Source organism: Chelonia mydas, chromosome 2 (assembly GCF_015237465.2).
Source record: "Chelonia mydas isolate rCheMyd1 chromosome 2, rCheMyd1.pri.v2, whole genome shotgun sequence".
Taxonomy (NCBI): domain Eukaryota; kingdom Metazoa; phylum Chordata; order Testudines; family Cheloniidae; genus Chelonia; species Chelonia mydas.
The window spans coordinates 213,683,607-213,708,584 of record NC_057850.1 but is presented as its reverse complement, the minus strand read 5'-3'; the positions used below and the strand labels follow the sequence as shown (position 1 = coordinate 213,708,584).

The following is a 24,978-nucleotide window of genomic DNA, read 5'->3' as shown; positions in this document are numbered from 1 at the left end:
CCTTGGGGTGAACACCAATAAGTGGGTTTGCTGTCACAAGGATTGTGATTTACACGTTCTGTCACCAGTTTGGCTGAGTATGTTTTTGTGAATTAGAATCTGCAAGTTTCATTGCATGCATCCTTCAGTCCAAGATGCTCCAGGATGTACTTGGCATAAAGTAGATTGTTCTTAAAATAGAAGGCATTTTCCTCTCTTTCTCTCATTCCCTTCCTTGGTGGTATTCAGCTATTATACATTCCGTATGTAGTGGCTTTGTGAATATGCAGCCTAGTGGGCAGAAGAAAATTTGGCAAATTTTATTTTTCTCCAAAATGGCTGCCAAACTTGTTCTATATTATTTGTTTTAATAAAGTATAGTATAGAATTTTGGGGGCAAAATGCAATTTACACACACAAGCAAGTGCTCATATTCTTAAGATTATTTACTCAAATTACTTTTTTCTGTATCAGTCTCAGTTGATGTTACAGTTCTATCAGTTTACTTAATTTGAGATGTTACCGATTTGTGACATTCCCCAGGGTACAATCTGGACTATTGAACGGCTCTGTCCTCTCATCTGTCCAACCTGGGGTGCCTTTTACCTGCTTTGCTGTGAGAACAATCACTCCTGTCCTGTTTACACCCAGCCTCTAGCATGCAAAATCACTCCCAGCTGAATTATATGAGTGCTTCTAGCCAGCCACTCCTGAATTGTATTCCAGAGCGACACCAGCGAATTCCTAGTCCCCGACTTGTCCCTAGAAATGTTTGTCTTGTACTGCCCAGCTCTTTCCTTCTGTGCAGCACAATCTCATAGAAAGTCCATCATTTCATTAATAGAAAATGGTATGCACAAACTCCGTTCTCTCAAATGGAGTTTCCCAAACACTTCAATTCAAACACACATTAGTTTAGATCAGCGGTTCTCAAACTGTGGGTCGGGACCACAAAGTGGGTTGAGACCCCGTTTTAATGGTGTCGCCAGGGCTGGCCTAGACTTGCTGGGCCCGGGGGCTGAAGCCTGAGCCCCGCCTCCAGGTGCTGAAGTCCGAGGGCTTCAGCCCTGGGAGGTGAGTTCTCTGGCTTTTGCTGGGTGGCAGGGCTCAGGTTACAGGCCCCCTGCTTGGGGCTGAAGTCCTTGGGCTTTGGCTTTGGCCCCTTCATCAGGGGAGGCAGGCCCAGGCTTCAGTTCCCCATCTTGGGGTCATGTAGTAATTTTTGTTATCAGAAGGAGTTCATGGTGCAATGAAGTTTAAGAACCCTGATAAAAGATTTTAAGCGATTACAAGTAATGAGGCAAGAAAGTCAGAATTGGTTACAAAGAAATAAAAGGTAAAATGCAAACTAATACCTAACTTATCAAAATAAGTGACTCCAAAGCAAAGATTTATCTCACCATATGATTACAGCAGTCTGGCTGGATCTTTCAGCCAGGACCCCACCCTCAGTTCAATGATGCTCCTTTTGTCTTTCAAACGTTGTTGATGCTGTGAGTAGAGATGAGGGGAGAGAGATGATTTGTGTCCTCTGTTCACCCTTATAGCATTTCTCTTTGAAAATTATCTTCAGCTGGGGTTCAGGCAACAGCAAGTCTGTTTGCCAAGATGTAAGTTTCTTGCCCACATGCCTCTTCCTGCCAAAGAATGGCAGCTTACCCAGGTGATTGTCCAGTTGATTTTGTTGACACTGGCTGAGGTGTCCATTTGTCTTTTGTCTCTGAGGAACTGGTTTGGGCTGTTTCTTCAGATTCGGAATATGCCTTAGGAACATCATACAGTATAATCTTATGACTTTACATACAATATTGCCATGCATGTTTTACCACAACAATAATGATCAGTGAATTATGAGTTTTCAAATATACCTCACAAGGCATACTTTTTTGTACAAGATTTATCATAGTTTTGTATATGTGGTGAACATAAGGGCACGGTCTGTCATACCTTTACCAAAGTTTATTTTGCAATTTAGTTTTAGTGGCTCTATACATTTTCTTCAGCTCTTGCCCAGTATTGTGGTTTTCATACAGTTCCACCTCTCCAGTGTTCACTCATATCTTTCATCTTCAGTAGGGTTAACCACTGTTAGCCAGCACCAGGAAAAACACCACACATCTAGTAGGGTCTCAGCATAAGTATTCCAAAGAGTTTACATGTTTTACTGCCATGTTCTTAGAGTGATCCCCTTCTAGTAGATTTCCAATTTCATTTAATTATCCTAAACTATAGGAGTCCATTCTATTCAGGTTTTTCATTTGTGTCCATCACCATGGTATCCAGGTATCTAAGATGCTGGCAGTTCATTGTTTTAGCCTTTGCTATTGACTGTAATGTGCACCTAGACCAATGAGTGCACAGAGGCAGGTGCATCTACATAAGGTGTAATAGCTGTAATGAAGATAACTTGGAAGTACCCCATACAAACTAGTCTTCTCTAGGAACTGGTGGGTCAAGCATTCTTTGACTATAACTTAATTCCACATTGGCCACCTCTGATGCATTTTGCTGCTTTTTATACAGGTTGGTGCACTGGACTATTTTTCTCCATCTACTGTAACTGAGCCAAGGGCCCCAATTACTACAGCATGTGTCCCTTGACTGTTATACTGTAGTAAAAATGTGCTGTGTGCATGGGTCCTAACCATTTTCTTTAATCAAGCTAAAGCTTGAAGCATGGCTGCAGAACATGGTTAGGTCCCATCCATATTAGAAATTTTGACAGGCTTGTAATCGGGTGGGGGCACAGCTGTTATCACTGGGTCCCAGGGCTCAATGGCAATTGAAGTGTAGCTAGGTCCTTGAGCTGACCAGCTTAACTGTCAGTCTTGATAAGTCCAAGTTGAAACTTTGTGTATATTTGAGGCATAAGGGCCAGATTATTCTTTCTGCTTCTTCCCCTTTGTGCCATTCAGTTGCTATAGAGGGACTGATTCTGGCCATAGTTGGCTAACAGAGAATTCGCTTAGTGGTTAGTAAATCTTTATTGATGTAAAACGACAAGAACTAGTTTCTGCATTAGGGGCTACATGCCACTGTGTAAATTAGAGCAGCTAGTGCCGTAACTCATGCTTGGTCTGGTGCAGCCGAGCCAAGCACACAGGATTAGAGAGCCAGAACCCGCTGAGCTCTGATTCCCTGACCCCTCAGTCCCTCCATATAGACGTACCTTTTTTTCCTACAGAGGGCGGAGCTCATCACAGGACAGAATCTGGCCTCAGGTTCAGGTGCCCTGATCAGAACCCCATTTGATCTTTGGGTGGGAATTCTGAAAAAATGGACTAGGGGATGGATTCTGTGACTAAGGAGGAGAGAGCTACTTATTGGAGTGTCAAACTGTCCAGGAGGCAGCTGTTGCAGGGGGTAACCTGTCTCACCCAACGCGGTGTTTGGGGGAGGCTGGGGCAAGTGGAACCTGCATACTCTGGCAAAAAAAGCTAAGTTTCAGGAACACACAGTGAAGTTAGGCTTTTGTTATTTTTGGCCCTGGGCTTTTGGAAAGGATGCCCATGGGAGAGACTGTAAGAGAGATCACAAATGCAGGTCATCTCTGAACTGTAACAGTGAGTTTAGGACCAGTATTCAAAGTATTCTTCCATTTATGCATATGTTCAAATTTTGCACACTATAACATAGAACCCTAACCATAGAATTTGCCATGCACAAATCCATTTGTGTGAAAATCTCATACAAATGTGTTTTGCACATGTTCATTCTGTCACTGTGCACAAGTAATGGTGCATCAAAATTTCATGCATGAATGATTAGTGGATGGAAGCTGGGTTGAGAGTTATATGAAAAATTGGCTTTTAATGTCTTCATATTCTATTCCTGGGGGAATTCTGCGCCACTGCACATGCACATAATTCATGTCCCCCCTCAGATTTTTTTTCTCTGCAGACTGTAGATTCTGCTGTAGAGGTGCTGCAGTTATACCTTTTGCCCACCAGGTGAGAGGGCAGCCAGCGGGCGGAGAGGGATGGGAGAGACTGCGTTCCCCACAGCAGGGCCAGGTGAGGAGGCTTGGGATAGACAGCATGGGACATACGGAGCTGCTGTGCGGGGGTCACGGACTGGGGTTCAGAAGTGGGGAGCAACCAGAACTGGACAAAGTATTCAAGGTGTCAGCACACCATGGATTTATATAATGGTATTATGATAGTTTCGGTCTTATTTTCTATCCCTTTCCTAATAGTTCCTAACATACTGCTGCCGTATAGTATATGTGAATGCAAATTAGGCATATGAATCTTTGAAAATTTTAATTCTGAAAATCAGTCCCAGAGCATCAAAAAGATTTAGTTCCAGATGGTTTCTTTCACAAGAATTAAAACCTTAGGCATGCATTAACCAAATCAGTAAGTAATGGTACCTCACGTGAGTTTATTTAGTAACCTGGCAGAAAACAAGCAACAGCAGATAATGAATTTAATTGTGAATGAGCACTTCAGATTCAGGTTTATTTTCTGTTTTGTGTCTTTTGTTCTTCACCTTCAGATGTGCTCATTGTGTTGCATTTATTGGAGTTCTAATGACCTTGTCCTAATTATCATATTCCATTTATTGATTAAAACCTTCCAGAGAGTAATATTTCAATGGCATGTGTTCCTGTGCTTGCCAAGGTACATAAAACTACAGGGTCTCCTCTTTCATGAGTATTATAACTTTTTTGTGTGTTGTGTTTTTGGTTAGAAATTGCTTATACACCACATTTCTGAGGGAACACATGATCCCAAAGATTTTTCAAATAAGCATGATAACTTTGACAGTAATAGTGGTAGAATTTCCCTAGGAAAATTCTACACCCACCTGGTGAAATAACTAGTGATGGCATTTTGCTGTGCAGAGGAGAATATTTTACACATTTCTTGCTCAAAATAATCAGTTACCACTTTGTCATATTTTTATACTTTACCATTTTTAAAATAGAAATGGAGGGAAGTTCTGTAAAGGAGGATATAAAGGTATGCATGGGATTGGTCTGTTTTTTAAAAATAAGGAAGTGTAGGCTATACATTATCACATCGTGCTTTTTCAGTAGTAAAAAATAGAAGCAAGACAGACAAGAAATACAAACACATATATCAGAAGTGTTTTCACTGTGCAGCTCTATTTTGCATTTGTACAGCATAAAATTAATTTCAACTTCAAAAAAAAAAAAGTTTGGGCAAACACTTGTCGGTTGCCATATTTCTCAGTAAAGTATTTTTTTCTTTTGGCTAGTGAAGATCTTTTGGCTTCCACTACCCACAACCAGTTGCTTAAAAAAAAAAAGAAAGAAAGAAAGAAAAAAAAAATTAGTAAAGGCTGAATACTTTTTTTGTGATAGGGCGAGGAACATTGTGGTATTGTGGAAAACTTGGTAGTCCTATGTTACTTTTGATTATGTAGATTTTGTTTTTGATAGAGAAAATATTGACGTGCAGTTGTGGACAGAAAAGCAGTCATGTAAAAATAACCCTTTATTACTCAACAGATGTCTAAAGTCATATCTGCTTACTGGCAAACTTTGTTTTAAACTAATTTTTACTTCTTTTTGCACTGCAGAATCAGCACAGCTGTGAGATAATCATCTGGATTCTTTTGTGTTATGCTTCTTTCATAGAACAATTTAACAGTTCCAATTACAGAATATTTTTTTTGCTGGGTTTGACCAAAAATAGCTCATCTTAACTTTCAGATATCTGGTTGATTTTACAGGGCTGGTACTCTCTCTAAAAATCGTATTTGTACTTATAAGATGAGCAAATTTGATATAGTTATTGACAGACAATACACTTGGACTCCCATAATGCTATTTACAGGGGCTAACGTTTCCAAACCTGGGTACCTAAAATAAGCTCCTAAATGCATATTTAGGCCGCAAAATTACAATGAGCTCCTCACAGTCATAGAGCTCATTGCAGGATCAGGACTGTAGACTTATAAGGATAGATATGGGAGTCTAACTTTAGGCACCCATGTTTGAAATATTTGGTCAGTCATATATCCCTGTAATATTTAAAATTGTAGCTGTTGTAAACATTTGTTTTGGTACAACTAAAATGCTTTACTCGATAGCTTTCAAAAACTTCCAGTGGATTCTAGCTTGCGTCTTGCTTATATATTTATGCAACAATGTGGATGGGTAACAGGGTTAGAGAATTTTTTTAGAGAATTAGTAGTCATTTTTTAAAATCTGTGTAACTTTCTATAGGATCATCAATTTGCTAAAGAGCTTCTGTTAAAAGGTACTTTTTGGTCTCATTGTCAAACCTGCATTGGGAGCTTAGAATGTTCAGTGAAATCAATGCTACTTGCAAGTGTGTTTTTTAGAGGAACAGTGAAGGTTCTACTGTGCAATAATATATTTTCATTATTTAGTGGAGTGAATATTAAATTGAATACCGCTCATTGGAAACTTCATAATTATCAAGAGTGGAGTTTCAACGCAGAATCCAGTCCCTTTGTAGTATAAATGTTATTTCACCTTATTCTGACATTGTCCTGACGCAGCTGATTTGGCAGTCCTTCCACAATGGCCGTCCTGGTTTAAGACTCCTGTGAATCCTCTGATACATTAGAAAATAAGTGGCAGATCTCCTTAAAGTATACAGCCTTTAAAGCTATGCTCGTGAGTGAAGTTAGACAGTAGGTCAGTGTGGATGAACTTAATTTACATACTAAACACTTAGGAATGTTCATGTAATCAGTCGTCCCCAAGAAGAGGTTACCTTATGCTTGGTTGTACAGTGACAGTGAAAACTCTTCCTTTCTTGAAAGCCATAGATGTTCCCTAGAAAAAGGTATACTTTTCCAATTCACAAATTGAAGAGCAGCATAAAGAAGGCTCCATTAGTCTTGCTGCTAATTATAAACTTGTCATTAGACTCAAGGGCTAACGTAGCTATGTATGTGTACCTCCTACGCCAAGACCATAAAATTATGCCACCGAACATACAAAGAGCAGAGGTGGTTATCAGAGACATTTATGTATAATAACCAATGCTGTTTTCTATTCTTGATACTTTACTATACAAGCCCAGTGTCTTCTCCAAACATTGATACTGTTGGCTAAGGATTTCCTAAAGTAATTAGAAAAAAAATCATCAATGCAGAACTAAATTTAAGAATTTAACAGTTGACACAAGTCATCAAAGGCAAAAGAGGAGGCTGGCAGCAAAACAGAACCTAATTAAGATTGCTTGAGACAATGACACTTACCTGTAAATAATTTTCTTCTTAAAGCTTTTCCTTAACGTAACATTTCCTAGCTTTTCCAGTGTTTGTTTTTTACCCCTTAACATTCTTTCTTCTTCAAGTGCTTGCCCATGTCCATTCTTAGGGGAGGGGGATAGCTCAGTGGTTTGAGCATTGGCCTGCTAAACCCAGGGTTGTGAGTTCAATCCTTGAGGGGGCCATTTAGGGATCTGGGGAAAAAATTGGGGATTGGTCCTGCTTTGAGCAGGGGGTTGGACTAGATGACCTCCTGAGGTCCCTTCCAACTCTGATATTCTATGATTCTATACTAGGTGTGTGCACTGTTGCCAGAGATTTTTCCCTTAGTGGCATCCATTGGGACAGCTCTAGCCCCCCCGGAGCCATGCAGATACGAGCTGGTGTAAAGGGCGCCACCCAGCCCTGCACCCTCTCAGTTCCTTCTTATTGCACATGACAGTTGCTGGAATGACACTTTCTTGCTCTGGCAAGGATTCTTCCAAGTAGTTCTGAACTCTTTCTTCATTCGTAGTGTTAATAGTTTAGTGTATATAGTTTTTGCAAGTAGTGGTAGTGTATATAATGTATATAGTTCCTAGCGTCAAGGGACTTTTCACCCCAGGGGCCATGCATGCTCCAGTCCCTGGGCTTCAAGCCTGGTACCTCCTGTGGCAAAACTATGCCTGTGACTAACCCGCAATCCAATCACTTAAAGTGCTTGGGGAAAAGTCACATAAAGGACAAGGGACAGATCTGTCAGGACTTCAGACCCTGCACTAAGAAGGACCAGAACATCTGGCTAAAGGCTATCCTCATGGAAGCCGTCCTCAGACCTGTGTCAGAGCTGAGCCTCTCTGATTTGGTGCCAAGTACTTTGGTGTCCGTGTGAAGTGCTCCCCTGCACTGAGCTCTTCTTGGCACTGTTCTCCATCCCTAGTGCTGAGGAAGAAGTACAAAAAGCAGTGCACCAAGAGAGGGTGCTCACTGGTTCAGAAGAGAGACAAGTAGGGAGAAGAGTGAGACTTGCACCAGGCCACTGTTCTACCCCTGGACCCACGTCAGCACCATTGACTCCGCCAAGGGCGTTTGAGTCCGGTGCTGGATCCCCTCACACCAGGAAGCACCACGGTACCAGTGGACTAACAGTGCCATCGACCCTGGAGGCTTTTCACGTGGCTAGGGACCTCTCTTTTCCGGTCCCTCCAACCCCAACGGGGCACCTACCAGCTCCAACATCCGGAAGCAGAGGGGAGCAGGGTGCATCCACTGGCAGCATCCAGGGACAAGCCCCACCTGATCCCAGCATCCCGATTCCCAGCATGCCACAAGTCCCTGGAATGATATGGAGGCAGAAGCGGGTACTGCTCCACCATTGTCACCAAGAGAAGAATCCTCTTCCGAGTCTGAAGGGGAATCCTGTATACTGCCGAAAGCCCACCATTGGTACCCAGCCTACACACCACCAAGCTTCAGTGCTGGTCACCCAGCTGGCACCTGGCCAGCAGGTGACCGACCTTATTGAATTCTGGGAGGCAGGCAGGTGGGTGCAAGCCTGCCTGCATCTAAAGGCCCCTCCCCCAACCTTTGAGGAAGAGCCACAGAAACCGGGACTCAACTGAAGACAGGGGACAAATAAGGAAATACAGGATCAGGAGTGGGGGTCATAGGTTCAAAATGCAGTGGCCCTACTGGCCACCTGGGGTTTTCCCCTGGTACCAGTGCCTTCCTCCCATTGCCCCTATTTGGTGTTCTCTGAGAAACAGGCTACCTACTGCTTCCTGCTCAGCACTGGATCCGGACTCTGGTACAGACCTTGGCACCAAAATCCAGTAGCTGCCTCCAGTGGACATAGTTGAGGAAGAGGAAGGAGCCCCTCCTCCGGTGCAAGCCTACTCCTCGACCTCCCCAGATGAGGCTTTTGCAAGTCCCAGCAGCCTACTTCCCCGGGATGATTTGAGGGCCCATCAGGACTTTCCAGAGTGGGTTGCTTCAAACCGGGGCTTCAAGATTGAGGAGCTTAAAGAGACATTGCACAGCCTTATTGATATTGTGTCTGCAGCAGTTCCATCCAAGGTGGTTCTGCCCATCAATGAGGCAATGATGGGACCAGTCAAGGCCCTATAGTAAACTTCTCCTGTGGACCCCTCCCCCCTTCAAATAGGGCAGAGAAAAAGTATTGTGTGCCAACAAGCGGATTTGATTACCTGTACTCACACCCCACCAGGCTCTGGGATCCCTGGTGGTGTCTGCAGTGAATGAAAGGGACATATTGGGCCAGTCAAGCATTACCCCGAACCAAAAAGATGTTAAGAAACTGGACCTTTTCAGAAGAAAGGTTTATTCCATGGGTAGCCTCCAACTGCATATCACCAAACAGCAAGCTTTTCGGGGAGATACAATTTTAATCTGTGGGATTCTCTGAATAAATTCAAAAACTCCCTGCCCAAGAGTTGAGACAGGAGTTCGTGGCCCTCTCAGAAGAGGGTAAGAATGTGGCTAGGACTTCTCTCCAGGCAGCCGTGGATGCTGCTGACTTGGTGGCCTGGACAGTGGCCTCCACGGTCACCATGAGGCGCTGTTCCTGGCTCCAGTCCTCTGGCCTTCCCCACAAGGTCCAATAGTCCATCCAGGATCTTCCATTTGAAGGCTCCTCCCTTTTTCTTGGAGTAAATGGACATGATGTTGGATCATATTAAAGAAGTTCTGTATTAAAATCACAAATGAGTTTGATTCCCCATAGTTTAAATTCCAGGGTATTACTAATTAAGAGGTCTCTTGGTTTTTGGTACTGTTTCTCTCCCTCTATGTGTGAAACTTGCAAGCTGCTAATTGTGTTAGTACATTCTAAGACAGAGTCTGTTCTCAAAGCAATTCACACAGAGAGAGACTCAAAGCAATACTCTGTAACAACAGAAACAGCACCTAGAGACTCCCCGCCCTTTTGTTGTATTAACAATTGTGATTAAAATAGAGATAGAGGATGTATGTGTATGGATGCTTGGTGTGGATAATAATTGAATGATCAGGGAGGTGCCAGCCTAAGAATCCATTGTCCATTGGCCGAAGAAGGCGTCAAGTGGAAATAACCAGAGGACCCCCGAAGGGCAGACTGGAATCCACCCAACAGCCTCAAGAATGGGCGAACCAAAGAACAAGATAACATCTAGCAGCACGGAGCCGTCAGGAATGTGCTATCTGCTGATTGATTCAGCAACAGCATGATGAAGCAATTCCCATAGACTGGCATAGGAAGAAATTCCTATAAAAATAGACTCTAAAAAGTGAGAACTTTGGGGTCTGATTCTGCAAACCAACTTCCAGGAGCATCAGATGAGCATCTGACAAGGCCCTGCTCCCTCCTCATGTCCAGGCCACCTGGCCAGTGGCTTGGCATGAGCAACTCTAAGGCTGGTAACTATGATAACAACCTTGCAGAACCTGTGTTTGTGTGTTTGTATGAATGAATGTGTGAATAAATATGAGATTGAATGGAATGTTACAGCTATAACTAACTGCTTACTATGATTCTTTCTGTATTCACAATAAATGTGGTATTTTGCCTTTTTCCCTTTAATAAGATCCTGCTGGTTTTTAATTTATTGGTATAACAATGAGACTTCATGGACTGAAGACTGGAGGGCCACTCTATGATCCTTAGGCCTCTATGCTCCATCTGCCTCCAGAAAGCAATTCAGGCCCCAGCAGCCTCCTCCCTTCTCAGTGCCTCCAAGACAGGAGCCTTACAAAAGAAGAGGCAGAGATTATAAGCAGTGCCAGCCACTTCTGTCCACCTCAACCTCCCAGTCGGGGTCTCAGAGATATTCTGGTGGGCCTAAGAAGGACTTTTGAAAGTGCGCCTGAAGGTATTGTACAAGTCACCATTTCGGATATTCCTCTCCCCCTTTCATTCTTGGACCGTCTGTCGCTCTTCAGTATGGCATATGCATCCATAACATTGGACCGTTGGGTTCCGAGTACAGTGACAGTTGGATATACCCTTCGGTATACCCTTTTATCCACCCCTATCTCCCATCCCCCATCCCACCCCCATCCCTCTTCAGGGACCCTTCTCACGAGCAGCTCCTCGTCTAGGAGGTGCAATTCCTCCTATGTATAGGGGCTGTGGAGGAACTGCTTCAAGACTTGAGAGGAAAATGGTTTTACTCCCAGTATTTCCTAATCCTAAAGGCCAAAGGGGGGATCCAGCCCATCCTGGACCTGCATCGCCTCAACAGATATCCCAAGAAACTGAGGTTCCTCATGGTCTCCCTGGCCTCTATCATTCCCTCCTGGGACCCAGGAGACTGGTATGCTGCCCTCGACTTAAAGGACGCATACTTTCACTTTTTTATCTTCCATGGCCACAGAAGATATCTCAGGTTTGTAGTGGGTCATCGCCACTACCAATTCACCACCCTTCCTTTTGGCCTATCAGCAGCCTCGTGGGTTTTCACAAAGTGTATGGCAGTTTTAGCAGCGTTCCTCAGGCGGTGGAGGCATACAGGTCTACCCGTCCATCAACGACTTGCTGATCAATGGTCAGTCGCAGGCTCAAGTGCAAAAAAGCATCAGCAAGGTCTGTACCACCTTTAGGGTGCTGGGCCTGCTGATACATGAGCAGAAGTCAACTCCTGTCCTGGTTCAGAGAATAGAATTTATTGGGACAGTGCTCAAATCGGCTTAAGCCAGGACCTTTCTGCCGGAGGCCCGCTTCCAGACCATGGCAGACCTGATATCCAAGGTCATGTCCCACCTAATCACGACAGCTCGGGTGTACCTCAAGCTATTGGGTCACATGTCATCTTGTACTTACATGGTTCAATATGCAAGGCTGTGCCCCAGACCCCTCCAGATGTGGCTAGCGTCAGTATACTCCCTGAGCAGACAGCACTGGGACTCTGTACTTACGGTCCCTCCCTTGGTCCTTACCTCCCTGGGCTGGTGGAAAGAACCAAGATTGGTAATGATGGGGGCCTTTTGTTAACCCACAACCATCGGTGTCTTTAGTCTCGGATGCATCAGACCTAGGATGCATCACCCCAACAACCTCAGGACTCAGAGCCTCTGGTCCCGGGAAGAACCCTCCCTGCACATAAATGTCAGGAAGCTCAATGTGACAGATTTCTGTTACCAATCTGCCGCCACATCAGATGATCAGACTGATGCCAGAGGATCATCGGTGGGGAGATGGTGAAATACATGAAGCGTCTAAATTTTAAAGCTTTATTGATAAAATAATAAAATAACAGCAGAGAGTGCTGGGAATGCTCCCACGTCACTCAGGGGAAGAAAGAAAGCGTTAATGCCCCAAGTCCTAACCCACTTTCATACTCACACATGCACTACCCAAGACTGGCCAGGCCTGGGTGTAACGTCAGAAGAAGCGGGGCGGGGGGGGGGGGCGCGGAGGAGTGGGAAGGGTGAACGGGAGTGGTGTCCTGGGCCCAGGTCGTCCAAGGATCCACTGTTGATCTCCAAATTGCTCCAGCTCTCAGGAGGGTTTTAAGTCCTGGGCTCCTTCGATGGGGGGCGGTATTCCACTCAGGGACCTCTGCTTCTCGTGCTCTTTGTGCCAGTCCAAACCGGCTTGCTGTGGCCTCCTCGGTTTCCCAAAACATCCCGGATCTGGAGACTTTGTTTTTCCTTCTGTTGGCCTTCGTTGTCGCCATCTTATTTGCTCTCACTGTTTTTGCAGCTATCTCTGCAGCTCTGCTCAACTTAGTTCTTCTCTTTTTATGGCCAGGCAGTTGCTGATTTCTCATCGAGCCCATGACCTTGGGCCGGGGCCGGTGTCTTATCTTCACACAGAGCTAGCTGAAGTGTTGAGTTAACCCATTCTCTTCTCTTCTTCTTTCTCTCCCCCTTGGCCTCTCGTATTCTGCAAAGGAAACTTCCGCTTTCCACTCACACATCTTTGACCCTCCCCAAAATGCTTTGTGATGCTTGCAACAGTGTTAGCCACATACAATGCTGATCTGCCTTCCCAGGGGAACCCTTGAGGTTGTGATATCAGGGTGGTACATCTGGCACACCAAATGTTCCTTCCCCACATCTCAGGCAAGGTGGTACAAGTCCTGACATACCATGGCCATGTTCTATATCAACAAGCAAGCAGGGGCTCAATCCTCTGCCCTGTGTCATGAGACTGTCTGTCTATGGGACTTCTCTGCGAGACACTACACATTCATCTCAAGGCTCTCACCTCCCAGGAGCTGGGAACGTACAGGTGGATCACCTCAGCAGGTCCTTCTCTAACCATGAGTGGTCTCTTCACTCAGACATCATAGGTGTCATCTTCCAAAAGTGGGGCATCCCCAGGTGGACCTGTTCGCTACCAGGCAGAACAGAAAGTGTCATCAGTTCTGTTCGCTGTGTGGGCACAGCCCAGGCTCCCTCTCTGACTTTTCTCTGCTCTTGTGGGCAGTCTGCCTACTGTACGCCTTTTCCCCCCGATCTCCTTGGTTCACAAGGTTCTCTGAAAATCAAATGGGCCAAGGCAAGAATTATCCCGATAGCACTGGTATGGCCATACCAGCATTGGTTTGGGACACTTCTGGCCTCTCAGTGGCAGCTCCATTCTCACTCCCACTCCGCTGGGACTTGATTTCACAAGACCATGGCCAGTTGCTTCACCCGAACCTTGCTTCCCTGCACCTAACTGCATGGACACTGAGTGGCTGAACCCTGAACAGGCTTGCTCGGAACAGGTTCAACTGGTCTTGCTAGGTAGTAGAAAGCCTTCCACCATTGCTACCTACTTGGCCAAGTGGAAATGTTTCAGTTGTTGGGCCTCTGAACAGGATCTCTCTCCATCTCGATCTTCTCTTCAGTCTATCTTGGATCAGGCACTCTGGTCTGTTAAGGTTCATTTGGCAGGCATCAGCCTTCCACACCCCAGTGAATGGCAGATCAGTGTTCCCCCATAATATGACGGTCCAATTTCTCAAGGGGTTGGAAAGATTCTATCTTCAGGTCCATGAACCAGTTCCCCCATGGGACTTAAACCTGGTCCAGGCAAGGCTTATGGGCCCCCCCTTTGGCCCATTAGCATTATGCTCCCTACTACTTCTCTTCTGGGAGGTCGCCTTCCTGGTGGCAATCACCTTAGCCAGAAGGGTCTCTGAGATCAAGGCCCTTACGTCAGAACCACCTTACCCAGCTTTCTTCAAGGACAAGGTCCAACTGCACCCTCATCTGGCCTTTCTGCCAAAGGTGGTGTCGTAATTCCACAACAACCAGGTCATTTTTCTGTCCGTCTTCTTCCCAAAACCGCACAAAACCTCTGAGGAATGACGGTTTCATATGTTGGACATTAGGTGGGCCCTCGCCTTTTACACTGAGAAGATTAAGCCCTTCGTAAATCCATGTAACTCTTTGTAGCAATAGCAGAAAGGATGAGAGGGCTGCTGGTGTCAACCCAAAGAATCTTGTCCTGGATAGCAAGCCTGAATACAGGCAGTTATGAGCAGGCGAACGTCCCACCTCCAGCCATCGTGACCACTCATTCCACAAGAGCCCAGGTTTCGCCAGCAGCAGTCCTCACATAAGTACCAATCCAGAACATCCGCATAGCTACAACCTGGTCATTGATTCATACCTCTGTGTCCCACTATGCCATCCCCCAACAGGCCCAAGATGATGCTGGTTTTGAGAGAGCATTGTTACAGTCAGCGTGTCCATAAACCCTGAGCTCACCTGCTAGGGTATTGCTTGTGAGTCACCTACCATGGAATGTTTCAGAGTAGCAGCTGTCTTAGTCTGTATTCAAAAAAGAAAAGGAGTACTTGTGGCACCTTAGAGACTAACAAATTTATTTGAGCATAAGCTTTTGTCATCGGATGCATTCAGTGGAAAATACAGTGGGGAGATTTATATACATAGAGAACATGAAACAATGGGTGTTACCATACACAGTGTAACAAGAGAGTGATCACTTAAGGTGAGCTATTACCAGCAAGAGAGCAAGGGTGGAGGGGGGGGAAACTTTTGTAGTGATAATCAAGGTGGGCCATTTCCAGCAGCTGACAAGAACATCTGAGGAACAGTGGGGTGTGGAGGGGGGGAATAAACATGGGGAAATAGTTTTACTTTGTGTAATGACACATCCATTCCCAGTCTCTATTCAAGCCTAAGTTAATTGTATCCAATTTGCAAATTAATTCCAATTCAGCAGTCTCTCGTTGGAGTCTGTGCCTGAAGTTTTTTTGTTGAAGAATTGCAACTTTTAGGTCTGTAATCGAGTGACCAAAGAGATTGAAGTGTTCTCCAACTGGTTTTTTAATGTTATAATTCTTGACATCTGATTTGTGTCCATTTATTCTTTTACGTAGAGATGGTCCAGTTTGACCAATGTACATGGCAGAGGGGCATTGCTGGCACATGATGGCATATATCACATTGGGAGATATGCAGGTGAATGAGCCTCTGATAGTGTGGCTGATGTTATTAGGCCCTGTGATGGTGTCCCCTGAATAGATATGTGGGCACAGTTGGCAACGGGCTTTGTTGCAAGGATAGGTTCCTGGGTTAGTGGTTCTGTTGTGTGGTGTATGGTTGCTGGTGAGTATTTGCTTCAGGTTGGGGGGCTGTCTGTAAGCAAGCACTGGCCTGTCTCCCAAGATCTGTGAGAGTGATGGGTTGTCCTTCAGGATAGGTTGTAGATCCTTGATGATGCGTTGGAGAGGTTTTAGTTGGGGGCTGAAGGTGATGGCTAGTGGCGTTCTGTTATTTTCTTTCTTGGGCCTGTCCTGTAGTAGGTGACTTCTGGGTACTCTTCTGGCTTTGTCAATCTGTTTCTTCACTTCAGCAGGTGGGTATTGTAGTTGTAAGAATGCTTGATAGAGATCTTGTAGGTGTTTGTTTCTGTCTGATGGGTTGGAGCAAATGTGGTTGTATCGTAGTGCTTGGCTGTAGACAATGGATCGTGTGGTGTGGTCTGGATGAAAGCTGGAGGCATGTAGGTAGGAATAGCGGTCAGTAGGTTTCTGGTATAGGTGGTGTTTATGTGACCATCACTTATTAGCACCATGATTATCACTGCAAACGGTTTTCCCCGCCCCCCCCCCCTCCCCCCCGCTCTCTTGCTGGTAATAGTTCACTTTAAATGATCATTCTCTTGTTACAGTGTGTATGGTAACACCCATTGTTTCATGTTCTCTATGTATATAAATCTCCCCACTGTATTTTCCACTGACTGCATCCGATGAAGTGAGCTGTAGCTCACGAAAGCTTATGCTCAAATAAATTTGTTAGTCTCCAAGATGCCACAAGTACTCCTTTTCTTTCTACCATGGAATGGACACGAGCAAGCACTCGAAGAAGAAAAAATGGTTACTACCCTTTTGTTCTTCAAGATGTGTTGCTCATGTCCATTCCATGGCCCACTTTCTACCTCTCGGTCAGAGTTACCAGCAAGAAGGAACTGAGATGTTGTGGGGCTGGTGGCACCCCTTATACCAGTGCACATGCACTGCAGAGGGCACTAGAGCCAGCCCAACTGATACCACTTAGGGAAAAATCTCCAGCAACAGTGTGCGCAGCAAGCCACTCCTATCATGGAATGTACATGAGCAACACATCTCAAAACAATAATTATGAAAGGTCAGTAACTGTTTTTACAAGACTTTTTCCTCTGTTTATTCAAATGTAGTAAGAACTTTAAGGCCAATTTTAGAAATATTTTTACTTCAGCATATATGCAAAATGGATGAGAGTTCTATGGGGGCATTTAGGATTTTTGTTGGTACAACTAACAGAATAAAAAATGTATATGCATTTCTAGGCAAATTGAACACACCTCTCAGCAATTATTCTGGCTCCCCCCCCCCAATCTATTTTGGGCTCATAAGGCAAAGCACACATAACATTAGGAAAAATGCTTGTGTGGTAGCAGAAGTAGAAAAGAAAGAACAGGAGCAGATTTAAGTGTGTTTGTCATTCTAGCTGGATTTATTTTATGGAGTTAACAGCAATAAGTTTTTCAAAGAAACAGATTTGACACATGGTATTTGATCTCTGCTAGGAGTTTAAAGGTGGATAAAGAGGATTTAAAGGTGTCTTCTCAAAGTGCTTTGAAATAAGTCAATCTTACATTGCAACACTTTTTAGTACTGAATTTCCTAAATATCAGAGGGACATTCAGCATATAAAATGAATTCTAATTTTCTTTCTCTGTGTGGTTCCTTAAAATCTTGCTTCTGGGTCAACCCCTAAGGGGACAGACAGAATACTTATTTTCCCATCCCAACCCAACTCATTGATAGTTCAGAAGGCTACTGAACGTAGAAGACCGCATCATACAAAAGCCACCGCCTTAGATAAAGAGACTTAGAGGCTGGGCCTACTGGGACAAAAGAACTTCTTTTCAACCAGCCTCCTCCTCAGGATTGTGAAGTACCAACCCTTTTTGCTGAAGTATGACTTTCTCCATTATTATAGGCTGGTAGAGCTGGCTGACAGACTACCTTCGGGGAGTAAGCTTTAATTTTGGGCCATATTTGATGAGGGAAGCTAGTGGCCAGGTTGTTATTACAGGAACCACTTGATGCAGCAGACATGGCATCCTGCTCACTAGCAACCTTTGTGGTTGAGACAAACCTTGTTACAGACATCTGGGTTCCCTAAGCAACAATAGAGGACCCCCTCTTTGAAGGGAGCGCTCTCTTCAGCAGAAGATGTACGAGGCACTCCACTCACTGAAAGATTCTTGCGCCGCCCTTTGCACATTGGATTTATATACCTCACCTTCATAGAGAAAATTCTTGAGATCACAACCAATACCGACCACCGCCACACCACCCAGAGTCCTGTAAGCTACCAAAAAAGTGGCAAAGACTGCAACAGGCAGAAATAGGGCTTCATTACCATTTTCCCTCCAGATTCAGAAGCCTTCTAAAATGGTATTTTAATGAGAGCTGTCACCAGTTGTTTTAGTACCACCTTCTTCCCCATTCGACAGTCGCCTAGCTTGTTTCCTCCCACAGATCTTAACCTTGGACAGATGGGTACTGGACATTATTTCCACTGACTGCACCATCAAGTTGCAGTCCACCCCACCTTCTAAACCCCTCTCCCTGTTCCTCTTCAGGGACCCCTCTCATGTGAGGATTCTCAACTAGGAAGTGGACTGCTTGATTCAGCTAGAAGCTGTAGAGCCCATACCTCTTGATTACAGAAGGAGGAGTTTTTTCTCCAGGTATTTCCTAGTTCCAAAGAAGACGGGTTGGAGGCCAATCCTGGACCTCAGACAGTTGAATGTTTTCATCTGTCATACAAGATTCAGGATGGTTGCACGGTTTGCCATAATCCCCTAGCTGAATAAACATGACTGGTTTGGAGCTCTTGATCTGAAAGATGCATATTTCCATATATCCAACCCACAGGAGATTTCTGCATTTTATGGTGGGCATGTACCACTTCCAGTACAAAATACTCCCCATGGGGGCTATCAGCTGCCCCAGGGTATTCATAAAAGTCATGGCAGGAGTAGCAGCCCATTTCCACAAAATACCATATTTCCCTGTCTCAATGATTGGCTTCCAAAGGATCGACCACAACCAAGAAGTATACATAATATTGACCACCCTACTAGACCTGTGCCAGTCCTTGGGGCTTCATGTAAGGTCCACTTAAACTCTATAGTTCATGTATGTGTTAATCAGAGCAACCCTGTACTCAATTATGGCCAAAGCATACTTACCACAAGACAGGTTCCTAGCCTTCAGGGACCTCAGTGCCCAAATCCTTCTCAGGCCTCAGACGACAGTTTGTTTCTGCCTGGTGCGCATGGCAGCATGCATCTATGTGACCTCATTCACCAGATTACACCTGTGAAGTCCTCAAACCTGGTTTAAAATCAGTCTCTATCCTGAACAAGGACTCCTTAAAGAAGAAGGCCTTGCTCCTGCTTCCAGTTTGAATGCTTCTCACCTGGTGGGAAAAGAGGAACGATGTATGCAGAGAGATCCCCTTCACTCCCTTTCCTACCTCAAAGATACTCATTACTGATGCGCCTCTCCTGGGTAGGGGAGCACACCTGAACAACCACATAGCCCAAGCCTCATGGACCCTACAGGAGTCCACGCCTCATATTAATCTGCTAGAACTACAGGCTGTCTGCAAATGCTTCCTATCCATCATCTGATCCACTCAAGTTCAGATCAGGTCAGACAACATGACCACTGTTTACTATATAAACAAGCAGGGAGGAACCAGGTCCACACGACTACGCAGGTAAGTGGTACAACTGTGGAACTGGTGCATCCAGCACATTACCCTTTCCGCAGTACATCTTCAGGAACTCATGAATTCCCTGGCAGACATTTCAGAAATGACCACGAGTGTGAACTCCACTCTTTAGTGGTCCAAAAATTTTTCCAACAGTGGGGGTACCTGTCCTGGGACCTCTTTTCAACCAAAGAAAACAAGAAATGCCGAGCTTATTGCTCTCACAACAGCAGGGGTCTGAACTTCAGAGGGGATGCCTTCCTAGTCTTGGGTCAGAGTCATTTAATGTATCGCTTCCCTCTCAGATCTCATGTTCTCTGGTGAAGGTAATTCTAACAGCATATTGGTGGCCCCATCGTGACCACCCGCATGTGAATTCACCTACAATCATTTTGCCCATGACTCTCTCTGAATGGGGATAGAACAGACCGTCCAACCTGACTTCCTTCCAGTTCAGAGCCTAGTTTTTGGTTGGGCAACAGATTTAGAGTGAACCTGCTCAAATAAGATGCAATCCGTCTTGCTTAGTAGTAGACAACCTTCTATATCTGTTATGCTGCTATGTGGAAGCATTTTTCGCTGTGTTGCCAGAAACCTCACCTTTCTGTGGAACCATCAAAACATTCCTATATCCCTGACTACCTCTCCCTAAAAACATCAAGACTTTCAGTCAGCTCAGTGAGAGTGCATCCAGTGGCTATCATCACATTTCACCATCCTGTAGAGAGCTACTCAGTTTTTACTCATCCCATGACAGTCCAATTCCTTAAAAGCACTGTTAGCACTTTTTAATTAATTTATAGGATTTTACACAAATGAGCCTCCCTTATCAATAATCATTTAAATTGCTACTGCACTTGGCTCTCCTGTTACACGGTCCTTCCAAAGAGTTATTGGACACACAGTGGACATAAACCAGTCTGTAGTTTGGTATATTAACCAATTTTATTGAGGTTATTCTTAAGAGAATTAATCTATATATTTCTTTTCACAAAGATATCACATAAAAACAAGTAAGGAGGGAATTTTAATGACAGATAATTTTTTTCAGTCTTTGGAGCCACTGTCTGCACACGCATGGCTGTTTTTGGAGGGTGAGATTTTCAGAGGGGCTATATTGAGTGCCAAATTCCATCTGGAACTTTTGAAAATCCCAGCCATGTTGCCCAATGCCAATGACTCTTCACACTTAAAAAGCACATGGTTTCATGTATAGGTTTTCTTTTTATTGAAGTCCTAATGAAATTCCCAGGATTAGGTCCAGGGGAGGAATGCCTAAAGATGCACATGCAATTTTGTTGAAATAACGACCCCCAAGGGACTGTAATTCCCTAGGGATAGCTGGACTGCCACAGTTGGTCTGTACTGGGCGGGACCAGGATAGGACTGGCCAAGGTAGTGCAAAGAACTGCAGGACAGAATCGTGTACAGTATTTTCTATTACCAGTTTGTTTTCCAAATTGACCACTGAAGGACCCAATTTTATTCTATTAAAGTAGAGAATATGGAATTTATTCAGATAAATAGGTTTGGTTTTTTTCAGTCGGTGCTTTGTGCTGTGCGTGTCAGTTTTTCAGACGCAACTTTCTGGATGATTTATGAAATATTACCTACATTTTATATAAAATTATTATTTTAACAGATTATTCTCAAACGTTGTATTTATATTAGGCCAGTAACAGCAGCATACAGTGTCTATGTGTAGAAAGAATTCTGTATTCTCCCACAGGAATTTCAGTGTTTAGATTTTCATTGCTACATTAATTTCTAGTATATCTGAGTTTTTGGCTACAATCATCCTACATGACCAGTAAAAGAACACCAGTATTGAGTCCTTTTTGGAAATATTTATGCTTGAAGAGCTTCATTGGGTATAAATTAAGTATAAACATGGTGCATGCTCTTTAAATTGCCATCAGCTGCGATGCGTAATCTTTCATGCATTCTTGTTTAGTGTCTGCTGATCTGGAAGCTAATGTGGTTGTCTTGGAAACAGAGTTTTTCCTTGCAAATATCTACATGTTCTAGCATATACTGTCTCTGATGTTTTTACATTGGCTTCCAGGAAAACCTGGAAGTAGTAGGCTTGAACTTCCCAAAGAAAAAACATTGATAATTTAAGGAGATCGTCCTTCAGCTAGAGAACTTTGAATAGAACACTGTAAGAGATGTTTCCATTTTGTGCTTTAATTATGTGCTGCTGATTTAGATTGGCAAAAGCCCTATAATTTATTACATCAAAGGTCTGAATGAGATTACAATTGCAATTAACTGGAAGCAGTCAGTGTTAGAAAAATCCCAGGCTATAATTTGCTTTAGTTATATTTTTTAGTATAAAAGTGAAAAAAATGCAATACAATCTGTTAAACCTTTTTTCTTATGCTTAATTGACGGTGTGGTTAAAAATGTTGTTCCTCATTCTATTCTACTTGTAAGCAAGTGGTAAAACTTTGTATTCTGCCTGTGTGTGCGGCATTACATTTGCCAGACAAAATAGCAAGTGTAGGCAAAATGCATTGAACATATTGTTTAGTTGGCGAGAAAGCTGCCAAATAAAGCATAGAAAGTCAAAACAAAACAAAAACGGAGTCATCTTTGGAATTGACTTTTCTTCTGAGGATTTGTTAGAATGTGTATGAATATTTTTCAACAAAGCATTTATTTCCTTTCTGTAACTTCTTTGGTTACTGTCTATTCTTCTAGAGCTAGGTATAATTTATCATCATATAGCAGATTATAAAATATGTTTATCATCCTGTTTATATATTAGAGCTCCAGAATGAACAATTTTCTTTGCTTGTTTTGAATTTTTAATTAGATTCATTAAGATTTTTATATTATCTTTCTGAAAGTAAATATTTTTCAATTGGTACCACTTTAAAAGCCTTCCAGAGCACACTGACAGATAGTTGGAGAAGCTTTTTTTTTCTTAAAAGAAGAAGATAGTGTCTCTTAAGGCTGGATTGAAACCTTGATATGTCCAAGCAGGGGAAAGTAAAAACCGCTCTTGAGCTGCTACTTGGACTACCCAGACGTGTTCTTTCCTCATCCCATTCCCTTCCTTCTGTTAATTCCCTCACTTATTGCAACATTTAAACTTCAGGTGGTAATCTCTTTCCTTCTCCTCCTCCTCACCACTTCCCTGTGCAGGGTTGGTGATTTTTATAGCTTTCTTCCAAAACTCATGATAATATGTCTGTCTGTTGCGCATATTGGTCTCTCTAAGGCAGGGGTGGGTAAACTTTTTGGCCCAAGGGCGACATCAGGGAATAGAAATTGTATGGCGGATCATAAGTACTCACAAAATTGGGGTTGGGGTGCAGGAAGGGGTGAGAGCTCTGGTTGGGGGTGCGGGCTCTGGGATGGGGCTGGGGATGAGGGGTTTGGGGTGCAGGATGGTGCTCCGGGTTTGGAGAGTGGGAGGGGGACCTGGGGCAGGAGGTTGGGGTGCAGTCTCCTAGCGGCGCTGACCTCAAGTGGCTCCCGGAAGCAGTGGCCTGTCCCTTCTCCGACTCTTACACATGAAGCGCCCCCCCCCCCCCCCGAGTGGGGCTATGCGGCTGCTTCCGGGAGCTGTGTGGTGTGGCCCCCGATCCGGCACCCCATGGGCCATAGTTTGCCCACCCCTGCTCTAAGGTCTGCTAATATCTGGTTTGGGTACCAAGTTTTTGGCCTCCCCCTTGGTCATCTTCCGTCCACGATCATTGCAAGGGCCATCCTACCAATATTACTCACAGGTCTTCACTGGACTTGTCCATACCAATGTATGGAACTTAGCTTCCCTCAACTTGTCTTCAGTTGGGGCAACCCACATTAGGCGCCCCGCCCCGTCCTGAAGTGCCCAAACATTTGACCATCTCAACATCTTTGTTTCTGTTGTGGAGAGTAAACTGATATTTTTTTCTTGTGGCTGGCTAAGTTTGTTCTGTATACTAGGAGAGGTCAAGTTGCAGTTTTATACACTCTGCTTTCTAACTTAATTGGCATCTTTTTATCACAGAGAAGTGAGCTCAGCTCCCGCCATTTGCACCAGGCAGCTTCAGTACAAAGCCAGGCATCACTCAGGAAGGCACCATCGATAGCAACTGTTTACCCTAGGTATTTAAATTTTTTTGCTATTCTAAGCTCTCTACCTGTAATATTCTTTATGGTAGGTCCTCCCCCCCCAGTTATTATAGCCTCAGTCTTACCAACATTCACTCTAAGTCTCACCTGCTCAAAACTGTTGCCATTTTTCAAAGTTGGTTTGCAGAGTCTCACAATCTTCTGCACATATCACTAAGTCATCAGTGAACAGCATATTTGAAGGCCAGATCCCTTTGTATATTTTTACTCATCACATCCAAGACAATCGCAAACAAGAAGGGTTCAGCGCTAACCCCGGTACAGACCAGTGTTTACTGGAAATTCTTTGCTGTAGCCCCATTTGGTTTTGGCTATAATTGTAACTCCATCATACGCATCCTGAATAAGACTGATGTATCCTCATGGTACACCACTCAGTCACAAGCTCCACCAAACTAATTCTTGATACATGATCATAGGCATTCTCAAGTCCATAAAGATTATGCCCAGTTGCAGTCTTTTACGAATCCTGTTGGAGAAGTTCAGAAAAAACAGATATAGCATCAGTTGTACTACTTCCTGGCATGAATCCATACTGACCCTTCCAAATTTCAACTCTTCTATGCAGACACTTTTCAATGATCTTCTCCCATAGTTTCATAGCATGTCAATTGCTTTCTTCTTTCTTAGACTTTGCTTCCATATTTTTTCACTAAAATTGGGGGAACAAGTTCTAAATTTAAGGCCTGATCAAACCCCGTTATCATTAGTGAAGAGGCTCTTTAAAGATTATGGGTTATTATGAGACCATGTATAAGGCTTTTAGTGACCAAGAATTTATCTCTTAATTATTAAAATCACTATGCCTAGTCATAAATAGTGAATATTAGCAAAGTTATGTTACTACTTAAAAAATGAGATCAAAAGCATTCAAGACATATATTCTACATAAAAATAACACACTTAAGTACAGATTAATCATCCATAAATTACAATATTCCTACCTCTGTTACGTTTTATTACTGTTATACCATATTACTGACTTAACAGCATTGCTCTGCGCCTAGCTTAACAGTGAGGACACACAAACATTCCAGTTTTGTCCCAGTTTAAGATGTCTCATGTAAAAAATCATGTCCAAATTTGAACGTCCTTTATGACCGGGTGTTGGGCAAGAACTGCTGACTCAGCCCTCTGTCACACCCGCTCCCATTAAGGGAAGTAAATTGGAGCTGGCCTAATTGGTGAATGGGAGACAGCTGCCTGCCCAATTAGCCTGGGGCTACAGAAAAGACTGGGAGGAAGGAAGCCAGAAAGGGGGTGGGAAGTGAGGGAGTGGAAGCAGAGCGATAGCTTTTCCCTCCTGGGTGCAGACACTAGAACCCAAGCTGTGTATGGTGAAAAGGTGGTGGGAGCACAAGCTGTAAATAAACGACACCCGTGGTAGCTGAACCCCAAGATCTCCGAGTGACTTTGTCAGCACAGCAGTAGCAGGAGCGAAGAGGACCCTGC

The 24,978-nt window shown here is 43.9% G+C and overlaps 1 protein-coding gene across 2 annotated transcripts in view; it reads left to right on the top strand.

Annotated features, from left to right (window-relative positions):
* Positions 1–24,978, top strand: part of SDHAF3 (succinate dehydrogenase complex assembly factor 3) — a 75,609-nt gene that overhangs the window by 37,179 nt on the left and 13,452 nt on the right. Inside the window, exon 2 of one of the 2 annotated variants that reach the window (XM_043541162.1) lies at positions 23,402–23,499. The exons of the other annotated variant lie outside the window; for it this stretch is intronic. Coding sequence (XP_043397097.1) covers positions 23,402–23,499 — 98 coding nt within the window. The remainder of the gene's footprint in view (positions 1–23,401; positions 23,500–24,978) is intronic. 2 annotated transcript variants of the gene reach the window in all.